At 35.2% G+C, this 20,000-nt stretch overlaps 2 protein-coding genes across 7 annotated transcripts in view; one reads left to right on the forward strand and one right to left on the reverse strand.

Moving 5' to 3' along the window:
• Positions 1–5,455, forward strand: part of LOC144978514 (putative molluscan insulin-related peptide(s) receptor) — a 164,750-nt gene extending 159,295 nt beyond the window's left edge. For 3 of the 6 annotated variants that reach the window (XR_013646521.1, XR_013646522.1, XR_013646523.1), the window contains 2 exons: positions 1,414–2,926; positions 2,982–5,455. Coding sequence is in view for 3 of the 6 variants with exons in the window: in XM_078924688.1 (XP_078780814.1) it covers positions 1,414–2,821 (1,408 nt within the window). In the remaining 3 variants the exon portion in view is untranslated. Of the gene's footprint in view, positions 1–1,413 lie in introns of all 6 variants that reach the window. The other 3 variants (XM_078924688.1, XM_078924689.1, XM_078924690.1) reach the window with 1 other exon arrangement.
• A 13,899-nt stretch (positions 5,456–19,354) lies between these two features.
• LOC144978517 (uncharacterized) overlaps positions 19,355–20,000 on the reverse strand; it is a 23,207-nt gene continuing 22,561 nt past the window's right edge. Inside the window, exon 5 of the mRNA XM_078924696.1 lies at positions 19,355–20,000. This exon is cut by the window's right edge and continues 179 nt beyond it. The gene's annotated coding sequence lies outside the window, so the exon portion shown is untranslated.

Raw genomic sequence — 20,000 nt, forward strand, 5'->3', positions numbered from 1 at the left:
TAATCTTTATTTGAAGTAAATCGGTTGATTTTTCGTGAAGTCATGATCAGATGTATGGAAAAGGTATCCAGCAACTTTTCTCAAATTTCATACTTTTTCAATTTGACTATTGTAAAAAATATTTAGATGTGAAATTAAGCTTTGAGATTTCCCAAAGATGTACAAAACGGGTTGATTTAATCATTTTTGACAAGAACTCATTTTTGATTTTTTTAAATTGACCTTCTAACTAAACTTGGCAGTATCTCAGTTCAAATCTTTTCACCATCCGACTGATTATGTCATTCACTGTAACATATTCTAACAATACATTTTGTATTCTAGGGTACTTCACATGCAGGGGCCGGAACTGTTTTGAGTGCAGTCAAGATATTTTTTTCTGACCCCCCTGTCAACTTTGCAGTGATTGGGCTACTGGGTCTGTTAGATCTCATGGAAATTGAGCTTTTTATACAGTGCAATATCCACTAAACGCACTCAAAGCACTTTACAAAGTACTTTGCGATAGACTAGCATCCTATCCAAAGGGTGGCAAGCAGTTGCTATTGTCCGTTTCACGTTATAGAAACTGGGGTAAACTCTGGCTCCGTGGGCCTTAATGGCTCTGAAGAACTCTTTTTTTTTTTTTTCATCTTTGCTATAAGTTAAAGATATAATAGATGAATTGACCAATATGACACCAATTCTAAGATGCGTTATTGATTATTTCAAATCAAATTTTAAAGATTCTTCTGCAGGAATGTGTCTGTAGATACCACCTATCCTCAATGAATTTTAATAAAGCTACCATATACAAATTATCCTTGATTTCACGTATCATCCTAAGTGACATTTTGTCGCTTTAAGGATATATATGGTATTTATTATGTTATATATTTTGTATGTATTTTATAAACCAACTAGAATAACCAGTAGTTTTGGGATAAATCGTGGCGTTAACTCACAAGAAAGTCCTATCCAAAGGGTAGCAAGCAGTTGCTATTGTCCATTTCACGTTATAGAAACTGGGCTAAACCCCCGGCTCCATGGGTCTAATGGCTTTGAAGGACTACTTTTTTTTTTTTTCTTCGTCTTTTCTATAAGTTAATGATATAAGAGATAGGATTTGACTAAAGTCTAGATCAATCAGTGTCGATACTTTTTTGCCGATATGATAAGACATGACACTTGTCGCAAAAGAAAATACATTAAATCAATGGAAAAAAACTTTACTCTATGTATAACACTCTACAGAAAAAGGATAATTTCTGTCTCTGTAGTCCTTATGACAGTCCTCTCTGAAGGAATTTTATAGTAGATACAGAATGCAGAAGAATTCTTTGGAATGATGTTAAGATTGGTTGCAAAAATGTTTGTTTTTTGGGGGGTTTTTTGTGTGTAAAACAAGTTCCTTTTATCCAATTTTCCCCACAGATTTCCCACCAACAGCAGTGGAGACGAAGACCCCAGCCCCTCTGCTTACAACACTCCAACCTCCTCAGGTTTAGCCTCCTCGCTTACACCCCCCACCCGGCAAGGGGGATTTCCGTCTTATCCTACCCCTGCCTCAAGATCCCCCCACGGCCATCAACACCACCCTCACTTTCAAAGGCCAATCCCCACCACACCCCAACAACCGCATCAACCTTGGCAGGGGTCAGCGGGGTCATCCCCAACAAGGGGAGACCACTCACCTCTCCTCTTAGAGCAGGGGAGAGTAAAACACCCTTTGCTATACGCGCCCTCCTCGTCCAAAGACCATCAAACCAACACGGGCTCCTACCCTTCCAGTCACGACGAAGCCGAGGACGACAACGACGAGAACAGGGGACATAACCCGAACACGGATTTGTTCATCGGAGACTCGGATGATGAGTTTAATCCGCATCATTCCGCAATGGACTCCAGAATGTCTGAACATTCTAAACTCTTACCCCAGCCCCACCACGACAGTCTCCCTCCTCGAACCCAGATACCAAACATGCTTACCATGCCCCCACACCCGTCTTCTATATCTTCTTCCTCAAGCCACACGAAGAACAATGGGAAGAATCCGCGTAAGAATAATAACACCGTGGATAACGATAAGGACAAAGGCGTCGACCAAAACAAGGATGCTTACTTTATCATGCTTCATCCAACAGGATCCTCTAGAAATCCCAGTGATAGTCACGTCTCAGCCAGCCCAAAGACTACAGATTCAACAACTCCTCTTTCACAATCACCTCAGCCTCCGCCTTCATACCAGCATTCATACACAACAGATGAGACACTGCCACCTCAGTCATCATTTCCATTATCATCGCGCAAATCACCAACACGGTCATCGTCATCGGCCTTGTCACAGCAACAAGACCCTTCTTTACCGACAACGTCGTCGTCGTCATCGCAACCGTCTTCTTCATCTTCCCATAATGCCCCCCCAGCCCAGCAGAATCACATCCTGCAAAAGAAAATACCCCCGCCTTCAGACAGGTTCAGAAATCCGACCAAACAATACGGCAGTAGTAGCAGTAACAGTATTGGCCTTAACAATATGCATCCAAATTTGAAAAATAATTTAATAGACAAAAATCTTGACGGTGGTAAAAGTAGTGATGGTGGTGGTGGCGGTGGCTATAGCAGTGGTAGTGGTGGTAGTATGGAAACACCTCTTACTCCCACAAGCGGCGGTGGTGACAGCGACATCATCACCAGTTGTAAAGGTAGTGGTAGCAGCAGTGAAGGTGCTGGTGGAGGCAGCAAAGAGAGCAGTTCTAGTGGAAATAGTCGATCACGTGTTAACCCCGCAACGGCCAATGGGCACGTGCCATTCTCACATCAACAGGCTGCTTTCTGTTGAAGATATGAAACCTATATAAAAACATCTATTATAAAGTATTTCATCAACATGTGGTGAAGATGAATTCCATAGAAACATCCATTATATCGTGTTCCATTAACATCAGTTGAGGATGAAACCTTTAACAAACATCCATTATATCGTGTTCCATTAACATCAGTTGAGGATGAAACCTTTAACAAACATCCATTATATCGTGTTCCATTAACATCAGTTGAGGATGAAACCTTTAACAAACATCCATTCTATTGTGTTTCATCGACTTTTTTTCATTTTGATGGAGCCTTTAATAAAAAAGTTACCGGTATTAGATGACAGAGACGATTTAAATCAGTGCATATAATATTTCCAGTCATCAGCAGATCGTGTTCTGTTTACACGACAGAGAGATGATTTATATACTGTATTTTTGCAAGAGAGAGGTCAACCTGACTTCTGCCAATTGTTATTTTTATTTTAAAAATACATTTACAGCAAAGAAACCGTTTTGTTTTTTTAATGACGAAAACAAAAATTAATAAACAAAAAAAATAAAAACAATTAAACAAAAGCAACTAACTTGAAACAATTGATGATGCCACTCATTTTGAGGAATGGTTGCTCTCCAATCAATAACAACTGATTTTATTTTCCTTCGGAGTGGAAAGAATGGGAAAATTGTAAAAACACATCAATTCCCAATTGAATCACATCCAATGGTCTATGGACATGCGACATAGAAAACTGTTCACGGTGAATCATTATAAACTCGAGCACAGGAAGGAGATGGCATCAGAAAATGGCTGTGTGAAATTGTAAATTCCTTGACGACAGTTAAAGACAGTGAGTTTTATGACAACATACTGGATAACGATTGGTTGGTCCGTTGTTTATTTGACCTTTGACATTGTTCTCATCATCAATTCACTGATCACAGTGCTATCTATGTTATTTTAGATAACTCATGATATATAATAAATATATAGATATCAATGCGTGTATATATGTGTGTGTGTGTGTGTGTGTGTGTGTGTGTGTGCCTGTCTGTCTGTCTGTCTGTTATGTATTTCATACAGAAAGGTTTTTAAAGGATTTAGAATTCAGCAACATCAGAGCTCTCTCTCTAGGTTTGGTGTTGATCGTAAATTTACAATTGATTGTAAAGAAAAGATCAAAACGAGAAACAGCATTTGGATTATGTCACATGACTCCTTGCATTGGTTCTAATTTGTATTTTTCATTTTTTTTAAATGTGATATTGCAGCCTCGGGAATGTAACAAAACAAGTCTTTAGATCGTCTGTTTTAACTTTTTTAAATGTTTCGGTTTGGTCTTTTTCTTATTTTTTTATTTTTTACATTTTTATTTTGTATGCTTGGTTAATATGGGCCTTTTTTTTTTTTGTCTATTGTAAAAGCAACAATAGAATTGTTTGATTGATTGTTTTATTTTAATGCAGAAAGGAACTGTGCATAAATGTTGCATTGTATCTGAAATATCCCAATTAAGTATGTTAGTTATAGGGTAGCTCTAAGGGAAAATAAACACAAGAACTCCCCCCCCCCCTTTTTTTTTTTTACTCTGTATTTTCATCTTTGTCCATGCCTAACTTCTGTGGCTTACCACTACTTCTTTGCAGAAGACTGACAAAACACACACACATCTTAAATTGAAATTTGGCCTGGAAAACAACTGGAATACAACTTTGGTTTTCATGAACTAGGTTGCCAATTTTCCGCATATTTACAGAATCCAGTATGTTATAAACCCTCAGTATATTTTCAAATCACCTGCTAAATGGAAAAAAAAAAATAAGTACATAATGTCATTTTACAGGAGTTTAGCGCTCAGAAAGGGATCGGACAATGTATTTGCGTAAAAGTTCAGTAAATTTTTGCCTCCTAAATTGGCAACCCTGCATTAAGTCCTTATTTACTCAGATTTTATTGCCTGAGTCAATTTATTATTGTGTTCATAACAGTCTTTGATTTTTATTTGATAGATTTTCTACAATCAACGTCTTTTGTAAACAAAACGTATGGGATAGCGTGTGTAAAGTGTTGAATGTATCTTTTTATTGGTTGAAAATTAAGGGTAGCTGTTATTCTGGGTGGGGTTCCTGACCTCCCATAGTGGATAGGGAGGCACTTACTGTGTCTTCTATCCCCCTATATCTGTTTTCCAACACGCTTTCTCTCTTTGTCTTGGAATGAGATTACTTGGGGGGTTTTTTTCTGGCCCTTGCCGGATATCCTAGCTGGGAGGGAAACAGTCAAATGTGTAAGTAGAGTTCTGGGAGATGATATTTTTTGTCTTGTAAATCATCTCTCTGTTATGCACTGTTTTATTTTTGTTTTACATATATATAATTTGTAAACATTTGAGTATATTCCTTTTTGTGGGGACCTGTGCTTGTGTCAGGATGAGACATTTAGGTGATCTCAGACAAAGTACACTGATAGTGTGCTCTTGGAATCTACATCTGTTCCCTATTTGAACTAATTCCCCTTTCTCTCACTTTTTCTTGGGTGCCTTGATTGTAATTCTAGAACTGTTTATTATCCCATTTTCTTCCTTTCTTTTACTGCCGCTGATATGACCTAACTGTGTTGCAAGCGCCGTAAATTCCTTTTAAAACAAAAAACAAAAAAAAAACCAGCAGCTCTTATCCTAGCATCGATGTAGGTATATTTGTGTCAGTGCATGACATAATCAGTCGGGAGGTGAACATTTTGAATTTGCATTTTAAAAAATTTTTTTTTGCATTTTCTGAAAGAATAGATATACTATCCTTCTTCTTCTTCTAGGTTCCATGCCTGGTCCAGGCTTCGGATACTGCATGAATTATCTCTCTCCATTCCTCCCTGTCTCTTGCTTTTTCAAACAGCTCTTGGATTGTTAGGTTGGTGAAGCCCTTCAGTTGGTCTATGAGTGTTTTTCTTTGTCTCCCCCGGGCGCGTTTACCAGGTATTTTTCCACAACTTGCCAGGTATTCATTCTTATCTTTCCTTACTATGTGTCCGAAAAAGGATAGTTGTCGATCCACTATTAAGGGCATTAGTTTCCTTTGTTGGTATGTTTGTTTTAGCACTTCTTCTCTATCCAGAGCGTTTTAATATTTATTTTAAGTAAATCGGGTGATTTCTCATGAAGTTATGGTCAGATGACTTTTCTCAAATTTCATACTTTTTCAAATTGACTAACTGTAAAAAAAAATATTTAGAAGTGAAATTAAGCTTTGATATTTCATGAATAGTTACAAAAAGGGTTGATTTAATAACAAGAACTCATTTTTGATTTTAAAAATTGACCTTCTAACTAAACTTGGCAATATCTCAGTTCAAACCTTTTCACCACCCGACTGACTATGTCATTCACTGTAACATTTTCTAATAGTCATATGAATGGATAACGCCCAGTGATAGAGGTCAGATTCTTTTTTAAATGTGTATTTAATTTGAAATGATTTTATTTATATTTTTTTTTCTTTCTTTTCTTTTTTCTTTTTAAAAAAAAACAAACAAACTCTATTGGTACAGTTGTTTTATCGATATCCTTTTTATTTACTTTCATTTTCAAATCGTTTAGATTTGATTTGTTGTCTCAATAATGTTGCCACTGAAAGACTGAAATCAAATTTGAACCCTGGTGACCCCCTACCTATCCATGCAACCCAGATCGTTAGTCTCATCAAAACATTTGTTTTACAATTAATTCTGAACTATTTGAATAATTGTCTTTTTAATTGAATGTAATAAATTTCACATTCTTTTATCTGCCTCCTATATATATATATATATATATATATATATATATATATATATATATATATTGAATCGTGTTTGATACAAATATGGTACGAAAAGTGCTCGACATGTAGTAATGGAGCGAATTATTATTTAAAATATTTACCACAATGTTTGGGGCAGTCTACATCAATGTTTCAGGCTTAATTCCAGGCGAAATTAAGCCTGAAACATTGATGTAGACTGCCCCAAACATTGTGGTAAATATTTTAAATAATATATATATATATATATATATATATATATATATATATATATATATGAATGAATGAACATGGCTACGCTGTCTCTTATGGACGCTTGCCATGAATGTGTGTGTTATTTCAAGTGTGTCCGTCAGTTTCTAGTATCCATTTAGTAATTCGTTTCCATAAATCTCTGTCCAGTGCCACTGTTCTTAGCTTTATGAATGTCATCATGTGTGTTAAGGTGCTGAGGCAATTGGATGTTTCCTTGTGTTGTTGAAATCAGTTCTTCGGTTGTTATATTAATATTAGCAATTTTGTTTTTTTGTCTGTCTTCTGTAAAATAAACAATAACAATTTTTCTTAAGTTGAAATCTACAGAGAAATACCAAAGTACTATATTCTGTTAGAGTTAGATGGGTTGATACCAATGTGCGTATATTATCAGCAGGTGTGGTAGCCGAATGCAATAATGGGCTTGATTCAACATTGTTCTAATGGAGAATGTTTTTGCATTGGTTTGAGAGCATTTCCATTACACCCATGAGTCCACCACAATTTTTGTTATCAGACTTGAAAATTAGTGTATATTTGTTCAAACTTTCAATTCTAATTTTCTCAAATATTTTTTTTTTTTTTTTTTTTTTTTTTTTTAAGTTTGAGATATGAATTGATTGGATTTTAGAGACGGGTACTTATTTGCAGGTCTGATAACCCAATTTGTTGTTGGCTCATGGTTGTAATGGAAATACACTTTCAAACCAACGCAATTTTTTAAATGGCCCATAATTGCAGACAATTATCAGACCTGCAAATATGTGCACGTTGGTTTTACAGTTTCTAATCTTCTAATTTTAAAAATCATTGTTAATTAATTATATACATATAGTAATATACTTCTTGTTCTTGCTTTATACAATGCATTGAATTGATGATAATCCTGTAGTGTATATAGCATACCTGCCAACCCTTCCGCTTATGGCGGAATCATTCCTATATTTTCACTCTTCCTTTTTGTACTATTCCGCTATTGTCTCTAAAATTTTGATTTTTTAACATGATGATAATGGTAAGAATATAAAAAAGAGCAATGCGGTGGGGGGGGGGGGGGGGGGGGGGAAATTCCTTTTTTTTTTGGTCTCAAATTCCTATTTTTTCAGGCGTTCTGATTCCAGTTTTGGAATGTGAAGGATTGGCAGGTCTGTATATAGTATTATGAACATTTAGAAATCCACCAGCTTATATTGTACACAGAATGAATTGCTTCGACAATGTTCGCCTTTTTTTTCTTTTCTATTTTTAAACAAATACAATTAACATTTTTTTTCCTCTCTCCCTTTACTTATCCGTCAGATGTCAACCGGTGTCATTACTATTATTATTGTTATTATTATTGCGGTTGCTTTTACTCTGCTACTACTACTACTACTACTACTACTACTACTACTACTACTACTACTACTACTACTACTACTACTACTACTACTACTACTACTACTACTACTACTACTACTACTACTAACACTACTACAATAAAGTCATTTGTGCAGTCTATTAATTTTTTATACATTGCTCAGCTTCGATTTCTAAATATTGATTAATTAATGGTTTTTCATTTTCTTCCTTTTTACCTTTCCTTTTTTCTTCCTTAAAAATAAACAAACAAACAGTTGTACAAATTCGTTGAAAACAAAACAATCATCTCCAATCTTTATATTATACTTAGATAAATCGGCGTGTAGTGTGTGCTTGTACAGATCACTCCAGCTTATGAATAGGATTTGGTTGACAAATCGTTACCTCTATTTTATTTATTGTACGTATCTAAACAATTGATTTCCAGCCCTTTGTAATTTAATGTGTATGATAAGTCGCCGTGCCATAAATATTACATGTGTCACCCAGATTGAATGTTATGAATAATGAGTGTAGAGGTCAAAGAATCTGTGTGTTGAAGGATTTTATGGTGTGTGTCTTGTGACCGTATTGGGTCACATGATTACATTTAGTATTAATAACCACCTGCGAGGCTTGGCAAAAAGAAAGGATAAAAGTTTTGCTGGGTGGGGTTCCCGACCTCCCATCGCGGGCAGGGAGGTTCTCGTTGTTTCTTCTATCCCTCTCTTGGTGGGATCTTGTGCTGGGTGAAACATTTAGGTAATCTCAAACTTGATCAAACACTGATAGTGTGTTCTTGGAATCTTCATCTGTTTCGTATTTGAATCATTTTTCCTTTGTCTTACTTTTTTCTCAAGTACTTTTAATAGTATATATCTAGAATGTTTTTACTATCCAATTTTCATCCTTTTTACGGGCGCTGATATGACCTAAATGTGTTGCAAGCGCCTTAAAACCCTTTTTTTTTTAAATGAAAGGTTTTTTTTAGCTGTTTTAGCTATAATATTTCAGAATTCTCCAGGTGTTGGCTTTGGAGCTGTCTTTAATTGAATGGCATATGGGAGGTAATCCAGTATTAATCATTGATTTGAATAGAAAGAAATCTACACAAAGTGGCTGTGACACCTCTTTTCGTTTGTTAAATATAAATAATAATAATAACCATTGTCATACGTAGAGGCATGTCTGTGTCAATGAATTATCCTGTCTATATCTGAAATGTTTACTTTAGTTCTACCTCTTAATTATATATAAAATACTCTTTGAAAGTCTTTGCAGTTTTTGTAATCATAAAAGTTGCTATGATATACATCGTATGTGACCTGATGGTTACCTTGGGGCTTATTAAATACACTCTTCTTATCCCATTTAAACGCTAAATCAGTTTTAAAATCGCCATGTTGAAGCAGTAGATTGGATAGTACAAATTGACGACAATCACCTAACTATTCCGAGTTTCCAGCAACATCGATGGTATAATCATATAGGAGTAATATCCTTTTTTTTTTCTGCCGTAATTCTTAAATCTAAAACTTATTCTTAAGGGAAATAGATAACCTGAGTTTCTTAGATTTTGACTTAAATGGTTTTTAATGTAAATACTTTTTTAAAAATCCCTTTTTAAGAGTTGAGGAATGTATCTTTTTGGCTTATCCTTACTTTAATTTCTTTTTCTTTTTTATTTTTTTAAATATATCATTTTATATAGCTTAATAATTTATTATTTTTCATCAACATTTTGTTTAACATCATCTGTAGTTATTTTATTCTACAATACAAGTGCTGGTCACTCTATTCAGTTCAACTTTCAACAGAAATCTTCCTTTTTTTATTGGCGGTGTAGATGATTTGTTATTTATATTTGTATAATTGATTTTATTACTTACGGCTAAATTATGCTCTTTCCAAGTCCAAGGACCAATTTAAATGACTTGGGTCAATTTGCTGACTTTGTAAGATTAATTCTGTTATTTGATTGATTTTAATTTAATTATTTTTATTTAATTTTATTTTATTATTTTAATTCTGTTAGTTAATATTAACCAGTTAACTGCCGTACTTTGGAGAAAAAAAAACACGTATTGAAAATTTTGGCCAGAAAACTCTTCCTTCAAATATTGATGTTATCGATAAAAATGACTTTTCATCTTGTCAAAAACTCTCAGACCTTGACTTCCTTCAAGTCCCAGGTTTGAGAGTTTTTGACAAGATGAAGATTATTTTAATCGATTCGATATTTGAAGAGGACGAGTTTTCTGGCCAAAATTTTTTAATACTTGTTTGTGAAGAGTACAAGAGAATTGTGGTCAGTTTGGATTGCTTAGAGTAGGGAGGATGTTGTTCAGTAATTTTTTTTTTTCCAAAATTTGTTGCGATTTTGATTGTTTGTTGAGTCCAAGTGCCGACTTTTATTTCAGAAAAATCAGAGGTGAAGTGTGCCTTATAACGTTGTGAAACATTTGGGGGGTTTCGATTGTTTATATTTTTGTTTGGTCGGGAAATTGCTAGAATATTAGCAAGTTAATGATTGCATTCCCTGAACCTTAAAAGTAAAAGACCGACCAACGACTAGGAAGAAAACCAGCATCTGTTCTAAGCGGTCGGCCAATGCTGTGCACGAGTTAAACAAGTTAAACAGGACAGACCTGATAGTTTTCTACCTCGTCATTGGTGGATCTGGATCGTTTAGGTTCTATGGAATGTTCTAGGTTCTAGGGGAGAGAATAGTCCAAAGTATACTCTTTGAGGGATGGGGGAGGGAGAATAATCCAAATTATACTCCCTGAGGGTGGGGGAGGGAGAATTGTCCAAAGTATACTCTATGAGGGTGGGGGAGGGAGAATAGTCCAAAGTATACTCTATGAGGGATGGGGGAGGGAGAATAGTCCAAATTATACTCTCTGAGGGATGGGGGAGGGAGAATAGTCCAAATTATACTCTCTGAGGGTGGGGGAGGGAGAATAGTCCAAATTATACTCTCTGAAGATAGGGGAGGGAGAATAGTCCAAAGTATACTCTATGAAGGATGGGGGAGGGAGAATAGTCCAAAGTATACTCTATGAGGGATGGGGGAGGGAGAATAGTCCAAAGTATACTCTATGACTATGAGCGATGGGAGAGGGAGAATAGTCCAAAGTATACTTTATGAGGGATGGGGGAGGGAGAATAGTCCAAAGTATACTCTATGATGGATGGTGGAGGGAGAATAGTCCAAAGTATACTCTATGATGGGTGGGGGAGGGAGAATAGTCCAAATCTATGAGGGCGAGGGGAGGGGGGGGGGGGGGGGGGGGGGGGGGAAGGGGGTTGTAATGGGTCTTTAAACTGAACACCTGGATCGATATTATGCTCTAGGATTTTTATTTTTTTTATTATTCTCTGCAGCAACTTTCCTCCTTTGTCGTGTTTTCCTTGACTATTTAACCATATCACATCTTTTCTATTTCAATTCCCATTACTTTTTCTTGGTTGCTTTAATTATTCTTGAACTTTTTACCATTCCATTTTCTTCCTTTTTACTGGCGCTGATATGACCTTAAATGCGTTGCAAGCGCTGTAAAACCCTTAATAACAAACTTAACAATAACAATCTAAAGCAAGGGCCATAAAACTCTTCCGTAAAATTATTGTTATATTTTATTCATGAATATTTCATTGATTTTCTTTCTTTTATTGTCAACTATCCAGATTTTATGTGAAATATATTTGTCACTTTATAAGAAATTGTTCATGACTTTTTTGTTTGTTTGTTTTTGTCCTTAGTATTAAATTTTGTTAAGATTTTAAACTCGAAAGTTAGTAAAATCATAAATGGCGATTTTTGAAATGTTTTCACTTTATCACGCATTAGAGTATTTATTTTAAAAAATTGTTAATGATACTTTTCTTCTTGATTTATTGGGACTTGTATCATTTTCCTACTGAGAGCTGCCATTTTGTTTGTTACTATTTTTAACATTCATTGCTAATGTTTTAGCTGCTGATAATTACTGTCTAACGATTTTTTATAGGATTTCAACAAGTCTTGATGTCAAGTCTTGAATTTGGAAATTTATGATCAAGCATCTATTTCCCAAGAATATTATGATCCTAGCTAAGGTGTAGGGGGAGCCATACAAACATTTCGAAAATATGTTAAGTGTACTGGGGCTTTTTATTTTTATTTTTTTCAATTGTCGAAGACAAAGAGAGACCTCATTCTGATTTTTTTTTCCTCTCCAAAATCAGATTCTCTCTCCGAAATTTTGAGGAAAAGTGATAAAAAAAAGAATTTTTCATCTTTTTTGTTGTTTTGTTTTGTTTTGTTTTTGTTGTTTGTTTTGTTTTTAAAATTGTTTTTTTTTCTTTACTTTGTTTTGTTTTTGTTTTTTATTTACTCAGAAATGGTTATAGACTTATATTGTACTACTCTACACCTATTCTAAAGCATTTAAAAAGGATAATAACTGATATAAAATGGTAATGATATATTTTTATATTATCATGGAATTGTTCGGGTGTTAAAACATAGACCTGGTATATTTTCATGAAAATCAGATCACACCCCCCCCCCCCCCCCCCCCCGCCCTCCTCCCAAAATAAATTTAAAAAATATATAGATCTCTCTTTTTTTTTTGTTGTTGTCTATGGTAGTTTTAGTAATTTAATAAGATAGGGAATTTGTTTGTCGTTTTTGCGTGCTTCAATTTCATGGGCTCCACTTTTCAATCTGAACCGCGCTGTGTGCCAATGTAAAAAACGAGTGTTTAATGCAATGAATGGAATGACATTTCATGTGCCACAATCTTGTGTTGAATGAAATCATGTTTGTATTGAGTCATCATCAACAACCAGTACTCTTGAAAATCTCGTTATTAAAAAAATTTGGCCAGTTTTCTGGCCAATTTTTAAATACATGTTTTTTTGTTTGTTTTTTTTCCAGAATAACTCAGTTAACTTTTAACTCACTCAACCCTAACTCCCACTATATCCGTAGTTTACCCGGGTTACTTTTACCCTATGCCTATTTATTACATTATTCTGAGACAAAGTATAGGCGTAGCATCAAAGCTAACGTTTTTAGTTTTTACATGTTGATGGTAGTTGAATAAAACTATCTATGTACATGCTCATTTTTAATACATTTTTTCCAATTTTGAAAAGTAGCAAAAATCTCTAGGATTGAGTGAGTTAATAATGTGAGACGCCGCATTTATCTCATAATAATGATGATAATAATGTTGTGTCTTTTGCTATTATAAAGTCGACACTTTTTTTTTCATTACAGTCTATTCTTGTTATACCCTATTGTTTTGGGTGATGGTTTATAGTGTATCATTATCAATGAACAGCGTTGGGGTAAAAGGTACTTAAAAAAAAAATTGAAACGTGATCAAGAAGAAGGAGAAGAGGAGAGGAGCGGAGGAGGAGGAGAACGTTAATGTATTTGATTTTAAAATAGGGTAGCGGCATGAGGAGAGTTGACTGTAATATTTCAAACCAGTTTTTTTTATTTAATTTCATTTTGCGATTAACAATTCTAATAACTGACTTATAGATTGCGTTGATAAATATGTTTAATGATGACTACACGTGTACATAAATTCTGCATCTGTGTCAGTTTGCTGTCATAACAATGTAACGTTGATAATCATTAGAGATTTCCAGCCGGATATGCACCTCAAACATTCTTTTTTTCTGAGTTGGAGTGTCAGATATTTTTCTTTTCGTGGTTTTAATTAATATTATTATTTTTATCATCATCATCATCATCATCATCATCATCATCATCATCATCATCATCGTCGTCGTCGTCGTCATCATCATCATCATCATCATCATCATCATCATCATCATCATCATCATCGTTGTTATTGATGATTACCTTAAATTTTGAATTCGTACAAAAGGCGTTGTGTCGAAATGCTGATATCGCGAAATGTTGATTTCTATTGAATCCCCTTGGTGGAACTATACCGGTGCATATAATAATAATATTGATGTCTTGATCATAATGATATAAGTGTTTTTCATCCGTCAAAGAGTTCGTAACACTTTCACCCTCGGGGGGGGGGGGGGGGGGGGGAATGGAAAAAGTCGTCATATGCGGCTGGAAAGCTTTTATATAATACAGACCTGCCAACTGTTATGAACATTTCGTAGAATTACGAAATTTCGGCTCCAATTTCAAAAATTCTTGAGCCTTCTCAAAGGCATTGAAACTCATAGAAAATGAAAGTTGGGTACCAGACTACATAATATAAAGGATTTTGATGTGTTATTTAATCCTCGTGAAGGGAAATTGTTGATCTATAAAGTTAAGTGTAGTGATTGCTATTTTTATCTCTTAAAATAAAACTACGAATTTTAAATGTTCAAATAAGCCGGTCTCGTGATCTGATAATAATGTATGCCTGTAAATTGAATTCAGAGCACGGCGATGTTGTTTACGTCATGAATACAAGCACCGGTACCATGCTATTATTTGTCATTTCCTATTTCTTGTGTTGTTTTAATCAAGCTATAACTGTGTATGTAATGTAATCCATTGGTTTAGATGACGTAATGATAATATTGATAATAATGATATGTGTGATGATAACACGCCGTGGTGACTGATTTAGAAGTGATTGAGTCTTCGTCAATAATAAATGAATTAACAAACTGTACACTATTGATTACTCTGGTTTATTTATTGGGAGGTGGGGGAAGGAGGGGGGGGGGGGTGGAAGCGTGGGTACTTTTCCCCACCCCCACCCTTTCTTTCTCTCTCGCTCTCTCTCTCTGTCTCTCTCTCTCTCTCTCTCTCTCTCTCTCTCTCTCTCTCTCTCTCTCTCTCTCTCTCTCTCTCTCTCTCTCTCTGGATGGGACTCCTGACATCCCATAGTCGACAGGGAGGTACTTGGAATGAGATTACTTAGTTTTGTCCTGATCCTTGCCGGAGTTCCTTGGCTGGGAGGGAAACAGTCGAATGTATAGTTATAGTTTTGGGAGATGATATTTTTTTCCTTGTAAATCATCTCTCTGTTATGCATTGTATTATGTTTAGTTTAAATATTATATTATATGATTGGTAAACATTTGAGTGTATTCCTCTTAGTTGGGACCTGTGTTTGTGTCTGGATGAGACTTTTAGGTGATCTCAAACTAAGTACTTTGACGGTGTGCTCTTGGAATCTACATCTGTTCCCTATTTGTTCCCAGTTCCCCTTTGTCTTACCTTTTCTTTTGTGCTTTAATTGTAATTCTAGAACTTTTTACTATCCCATTTTCTTCCTTTTTACTGGCGCTGATATGACCTTAATGTGTTGCAAGCGCCGTAAAACCCTTAAAAACAACAAAAACAAACTGCGTCTTCTATCCACCCTATATCTGTTTTCCAACATGCTTTCTGTCTTTGTCTTGGAATGAGATTACATGGTTTTGTCCTGGTCCTGGCTGAGAGGGAAACAGTCAAATGTATAGTTAGTTTTGGGAGATGATATTTTTTCCCCTTGTAAATCATCTCTCTGTTATGTAATGTATTATGTTTTGTTTACGTATTATATATGATTTGTAAACATTTGAGTGTATTCCTTTTAGTGGGAAACTGTGCTTGTGATTGGATGAGACTTTTAGGTGATCTCAAACTAAGTACTTTGACAGTGCGATCCTGGAATCTACATCTGTTCCCTATTTGATCATATTCTCCTTTGTCTTACTTTTTCTTGGGTGCTTTAATTGTCATTCTAGAACTTTTTACTATCCCTTTTTCTTCCTTTTTACTGGCGCCGATATGACCTTAATGTGTTGCTTGCGCCGGAAAACCCTTTAAAAAATCAAACAAACAAATCTCTCTCTCTCTCTCTCTCTCTCTCTCTTTCTCCCTCTCTCTCTCTCTCTCTCTCTCTCTCTCTCTCTCTCTCTCTCTCTCTCTCTCTCTCTCTTTGTCTCTCTCTCTCACTATTTCTTTTTCTCTATTTCTCTCATGCACTGTCCTTCTCTCTCTCTCTCTCTTCTCTCTCTCTCTCTCTCTCTCTCCCCTCTCTCTCTCTCTCTCTCTCTCTCTTTCTCTCTATCTCTCTCTGGGTGGCGATCCCGACCTCCCATAGTGGGCAGGGAGGTACTTACTGTGTTCTATCTCCCTGTATCCGTTCTCCAATTGCTTTCTGTCTTTGTCTTTGAATGAGTTTACTAAGTTTTGTCCTGACCCTGGCCGAAGTCCTTGACTGGGAGGGAACAGTTGAATGTATAGTTATAGTTTTGGAATGTGATATTTTTTTCTTGTAAATCATCTCTCTGTTATGTACTGTTTTTTGTTTGTTGTTTTTTTTTTTTTTTTTTAACAAATGATTTGTTAACATTTGATTGTATTTCTCTTAGTGGGATCATGTGCTCGTGTCTGGATGAGACTTTTGGGTGATCTCAAACTAAGTACTCTGATAGTGTGCTCTTGGAATCTACATCTGTTCCATATTTGTATTTTTGAGATACCCATTTTATACCTGAGTACGGTGAGAAAATGTGAGTAAAGAGAATTTTCCAAGAACTCGTCTATGCACCGCTCGGAGAGGGACTCGATCCCTGGACCTTCCGAACCGAAGTGGAGTGTTATTCAGACTGCACAAGAACAGAAAGTCATTTTAAAAGGAAGCCGAAATAGATCAAGGGGAAAGACACACCAAGAGTGACTTCCACCTTTCCCATCACGCCCCCCTAGCCACCATCTAGGGTAAAAGGTAATGCGCTTCAACAGTCATGACGTCACTTCCCTCGTAATGACGCATGGTAACTTAGTATCTGGCTCTAAACTATCGGAACAATGGCGGACGCCCTTATGAAATATTTCTCCCACGAGCATAAAAGTGTATCCAGAGGAGAAAAACATAAATATGATCATGTTTTGACTTTTATACATTCTGATCACATGACATTTGAAAAGTTCTAGCCAGCATGAAGAATAAAAAATACCGATTTTCTTTGTTTAGAACCACGCTCCTCGCCGTTGCTGGGCGACGTGACATCATACTATTGAATCCAATTACCAGCCACTATAAATACAATAACTCACAGAACAATTTTATATGATTTGTATTGTATGGCTTTTATTGTTCGTCGCCGGTCATCAGTTAATTGTAATTTCAACATAGCAATGAAAAAATGGGAAATATTATATAATACAGTTTTATGAAAAAACAAAACAAGTCTTCGTCACAAGTATTTACATTATCGCTTATATACAAGATTAACAATTACCTCTCTCTCTCTCTCTCTCTCTCTCTCTCTCTCTCTCTCTCTCTCTCTCTCACTCTCTCTCTCTATCTCACTCTCTCTATCTCTATCTCACTCTCTCTATCTCTATCTCACTCTCTCTCTCTCTATCTCTATCTCTCTCTCTCTCTATCTCACTCTCTCTCTCACTCTCTCTCTCTATCTCTCTTTCTCTCTCTCCCTCTCACTCTCTTTCTCTCTCTCTCTCTCCCTCTCCGCCCTCTCTCTCTCTCCCTCTCTCTCTCTCTCCCCCTCTCTCTCCCTCTCTCTCTCTTTCTCTCTCTCTCTCTCTCTCTCTCTCTCTCTCTCTCTCTCTCTCTCTCTCTCTCTCTCTCTCTCTCTCTCTCTCTCTCTCTTTCCGAATGCCAAAATCAAGAGTTTAAGAATCGTATAATCTACAACCTTTCCCTCATCGTCTTTATTTTTAATGAAACGACCTAAAAGTGTCGCAAGCGCCGTAAAGCTCCCCCCAGCCCCCAACCATTAAACATTTATCTAATTAATTATCAGCATCTTAATGAACTGAGATAACACCGTTTTGATACGATGGGTTACATTTTGTCAAGAAAAAAAAAACTACAGCTTTAAATAATAATAATAATAATAATAATAATAATAATAATAATAATAATAATAATAATAATAATAATAATAATAATAATAATAATAATAATAATAATCTGTTACTGTTTATCATCATTAAGTAGATTGGAGCAGGTTTGGTGAAGTGTTAAAACTAATACTTATGATATATGTTTACACATGCAGAAAAATATTTTTTTTAAAAACAAACAAAAAAAAAACAACAGCAAATCAACAGACACATAGAAATCGACATATGTTGTGTCGCATCAAGTACTTGGACCGCGGATCAATTAAAATACAAATACAAGAGAAATTTGTCCTGGGGCTAAAGTTGAACATAAATATTATCTAGTTTAGCAGTTGCCCCAAACTGACTGACACATCAAAGTTTTAGAAAATTTCAGACTACGTGGATTTGTGATTAAATTTTACAAAATCAAAATTCGCCAATTTTGTGTGTTTTTTTTTTAATAAATCGATCAAGAAATTTTAATATAAAGTAACAAAATTAAGAAGGGAAAAAATAAACGTGGAAGAAAAAAAACAACATCAAAATGGATTTGTCAGCCATTGGGGAATCATTGGACTGTGCTAATCACGTGATCTGCAAATTAACCAATGGGAAGACAAGGATCCATATCAAGTACTAGTCCGCGGATTAGAGCAATTCATTGGGAATGAAATAGTTTTGGATTTTAGACAAATTATGCATATTATTATTATGAAGAAAGATACAGAGCAGCAACATTTGGAATAAATCTGAACTGATATGAAATTTATGAAAATACAGTTCAGATTGGGATCAATAAACAAATAACAAACATTTTGCAAAGCTTTGTTGTTTTATCAAAGTTTCTTACTTTTTGCTATAGAACAATAGAAGAGATTACGGCATCATCATCGTCGTCATCGTCATAATAACAATAATAATAATAATAATAATAATAATAATAATAATAATAACAATAATAATAATAATAATAATAATAATAATAATAATAATAATAATAATAGTAATAATAATAACAATAATAATAATAATAATAATAATAATAATAATAACAATAATAACAATAATAATAATAATAATAATAATAATAATAATAATAATAATAATAATAATAATAATAATAATAGTAGTAGTAGTAGTCTACTCCTCGTTTATCACATCTTTGTGTGATAGTTGCAACCATTTTTAACCTATTGATTTCTCACGAAGAAAACCATTCACACACAACAAAATACACAGGCATAAAACACCCCAACACACACACACACATGCACAAACATTCTCTCTCTCTCTCTCTCTCTCTCTCTCTCTCTCTCTCTCTCTCTCTCTCTCTCTCTCTCACACACACACACACACACACAGACAAATTATACATATATCCAATTCATATTATATAATGTATTTACAAATGTAATGTCATGAATCCATTATTGACATTGAGGCGATTGTTATAATATGGAATAAAGTAAAAACTATTCAACAAGTGGGCAGGATGGGGGGGGGGGGGGGGGGGGGGGGTAGGGGTTGGAATGGATTAGATCCTTAAGAACAAGTTTCCCTTTTAATAGCACTCTCAACAATGCGATCAATCTATAGATAGTTCAAAGATGACGTCACTCAGGTCTTTGTTATTGTTTTTTGCCATCCGCGTTTATGAGTAATGCTCGCTGAACTGTATTAACCCGACTATACACGTTCATGGATACACAACGTTTTGTGTGTTGGTCCGTTATACTTCCGGATGGCAATGTTATGAGCTTCTTAGCCAAGCGCATACTATCTATAGATAGAACGAAGTTGATGTCACTCAAGTCTTTGTTATTTTGTTTTTCTTTTTGGCTATCTATGTTTATGAGTAGTTCTCACTCAACTATATTAACCAGACTATAAACCTTCAAGGTTACACATAGTTTTCTGTGTTGGTCCGTTATACTTCCGGATGCAATGTTGTGAGCTTATTAGCCAAGCGGGCAGCGTCTAGAAAGAGA

This window comes from Berghia stephanieae, chromosome 8, assembly GCF_034508935.2.
Source record: "Berghia stephanieae isolate SIO BIC M18660-M18661 chromosome 8, UCSD_Bste_1.3, whole genome shotgun sequence".
NCBI classification, from domain to species: Eukaryota; Metazoa; Mollusca; class Gastropoda; order Nudibranchia; family Aeolidiidae; genus Berghia; species Berghia stephanieae.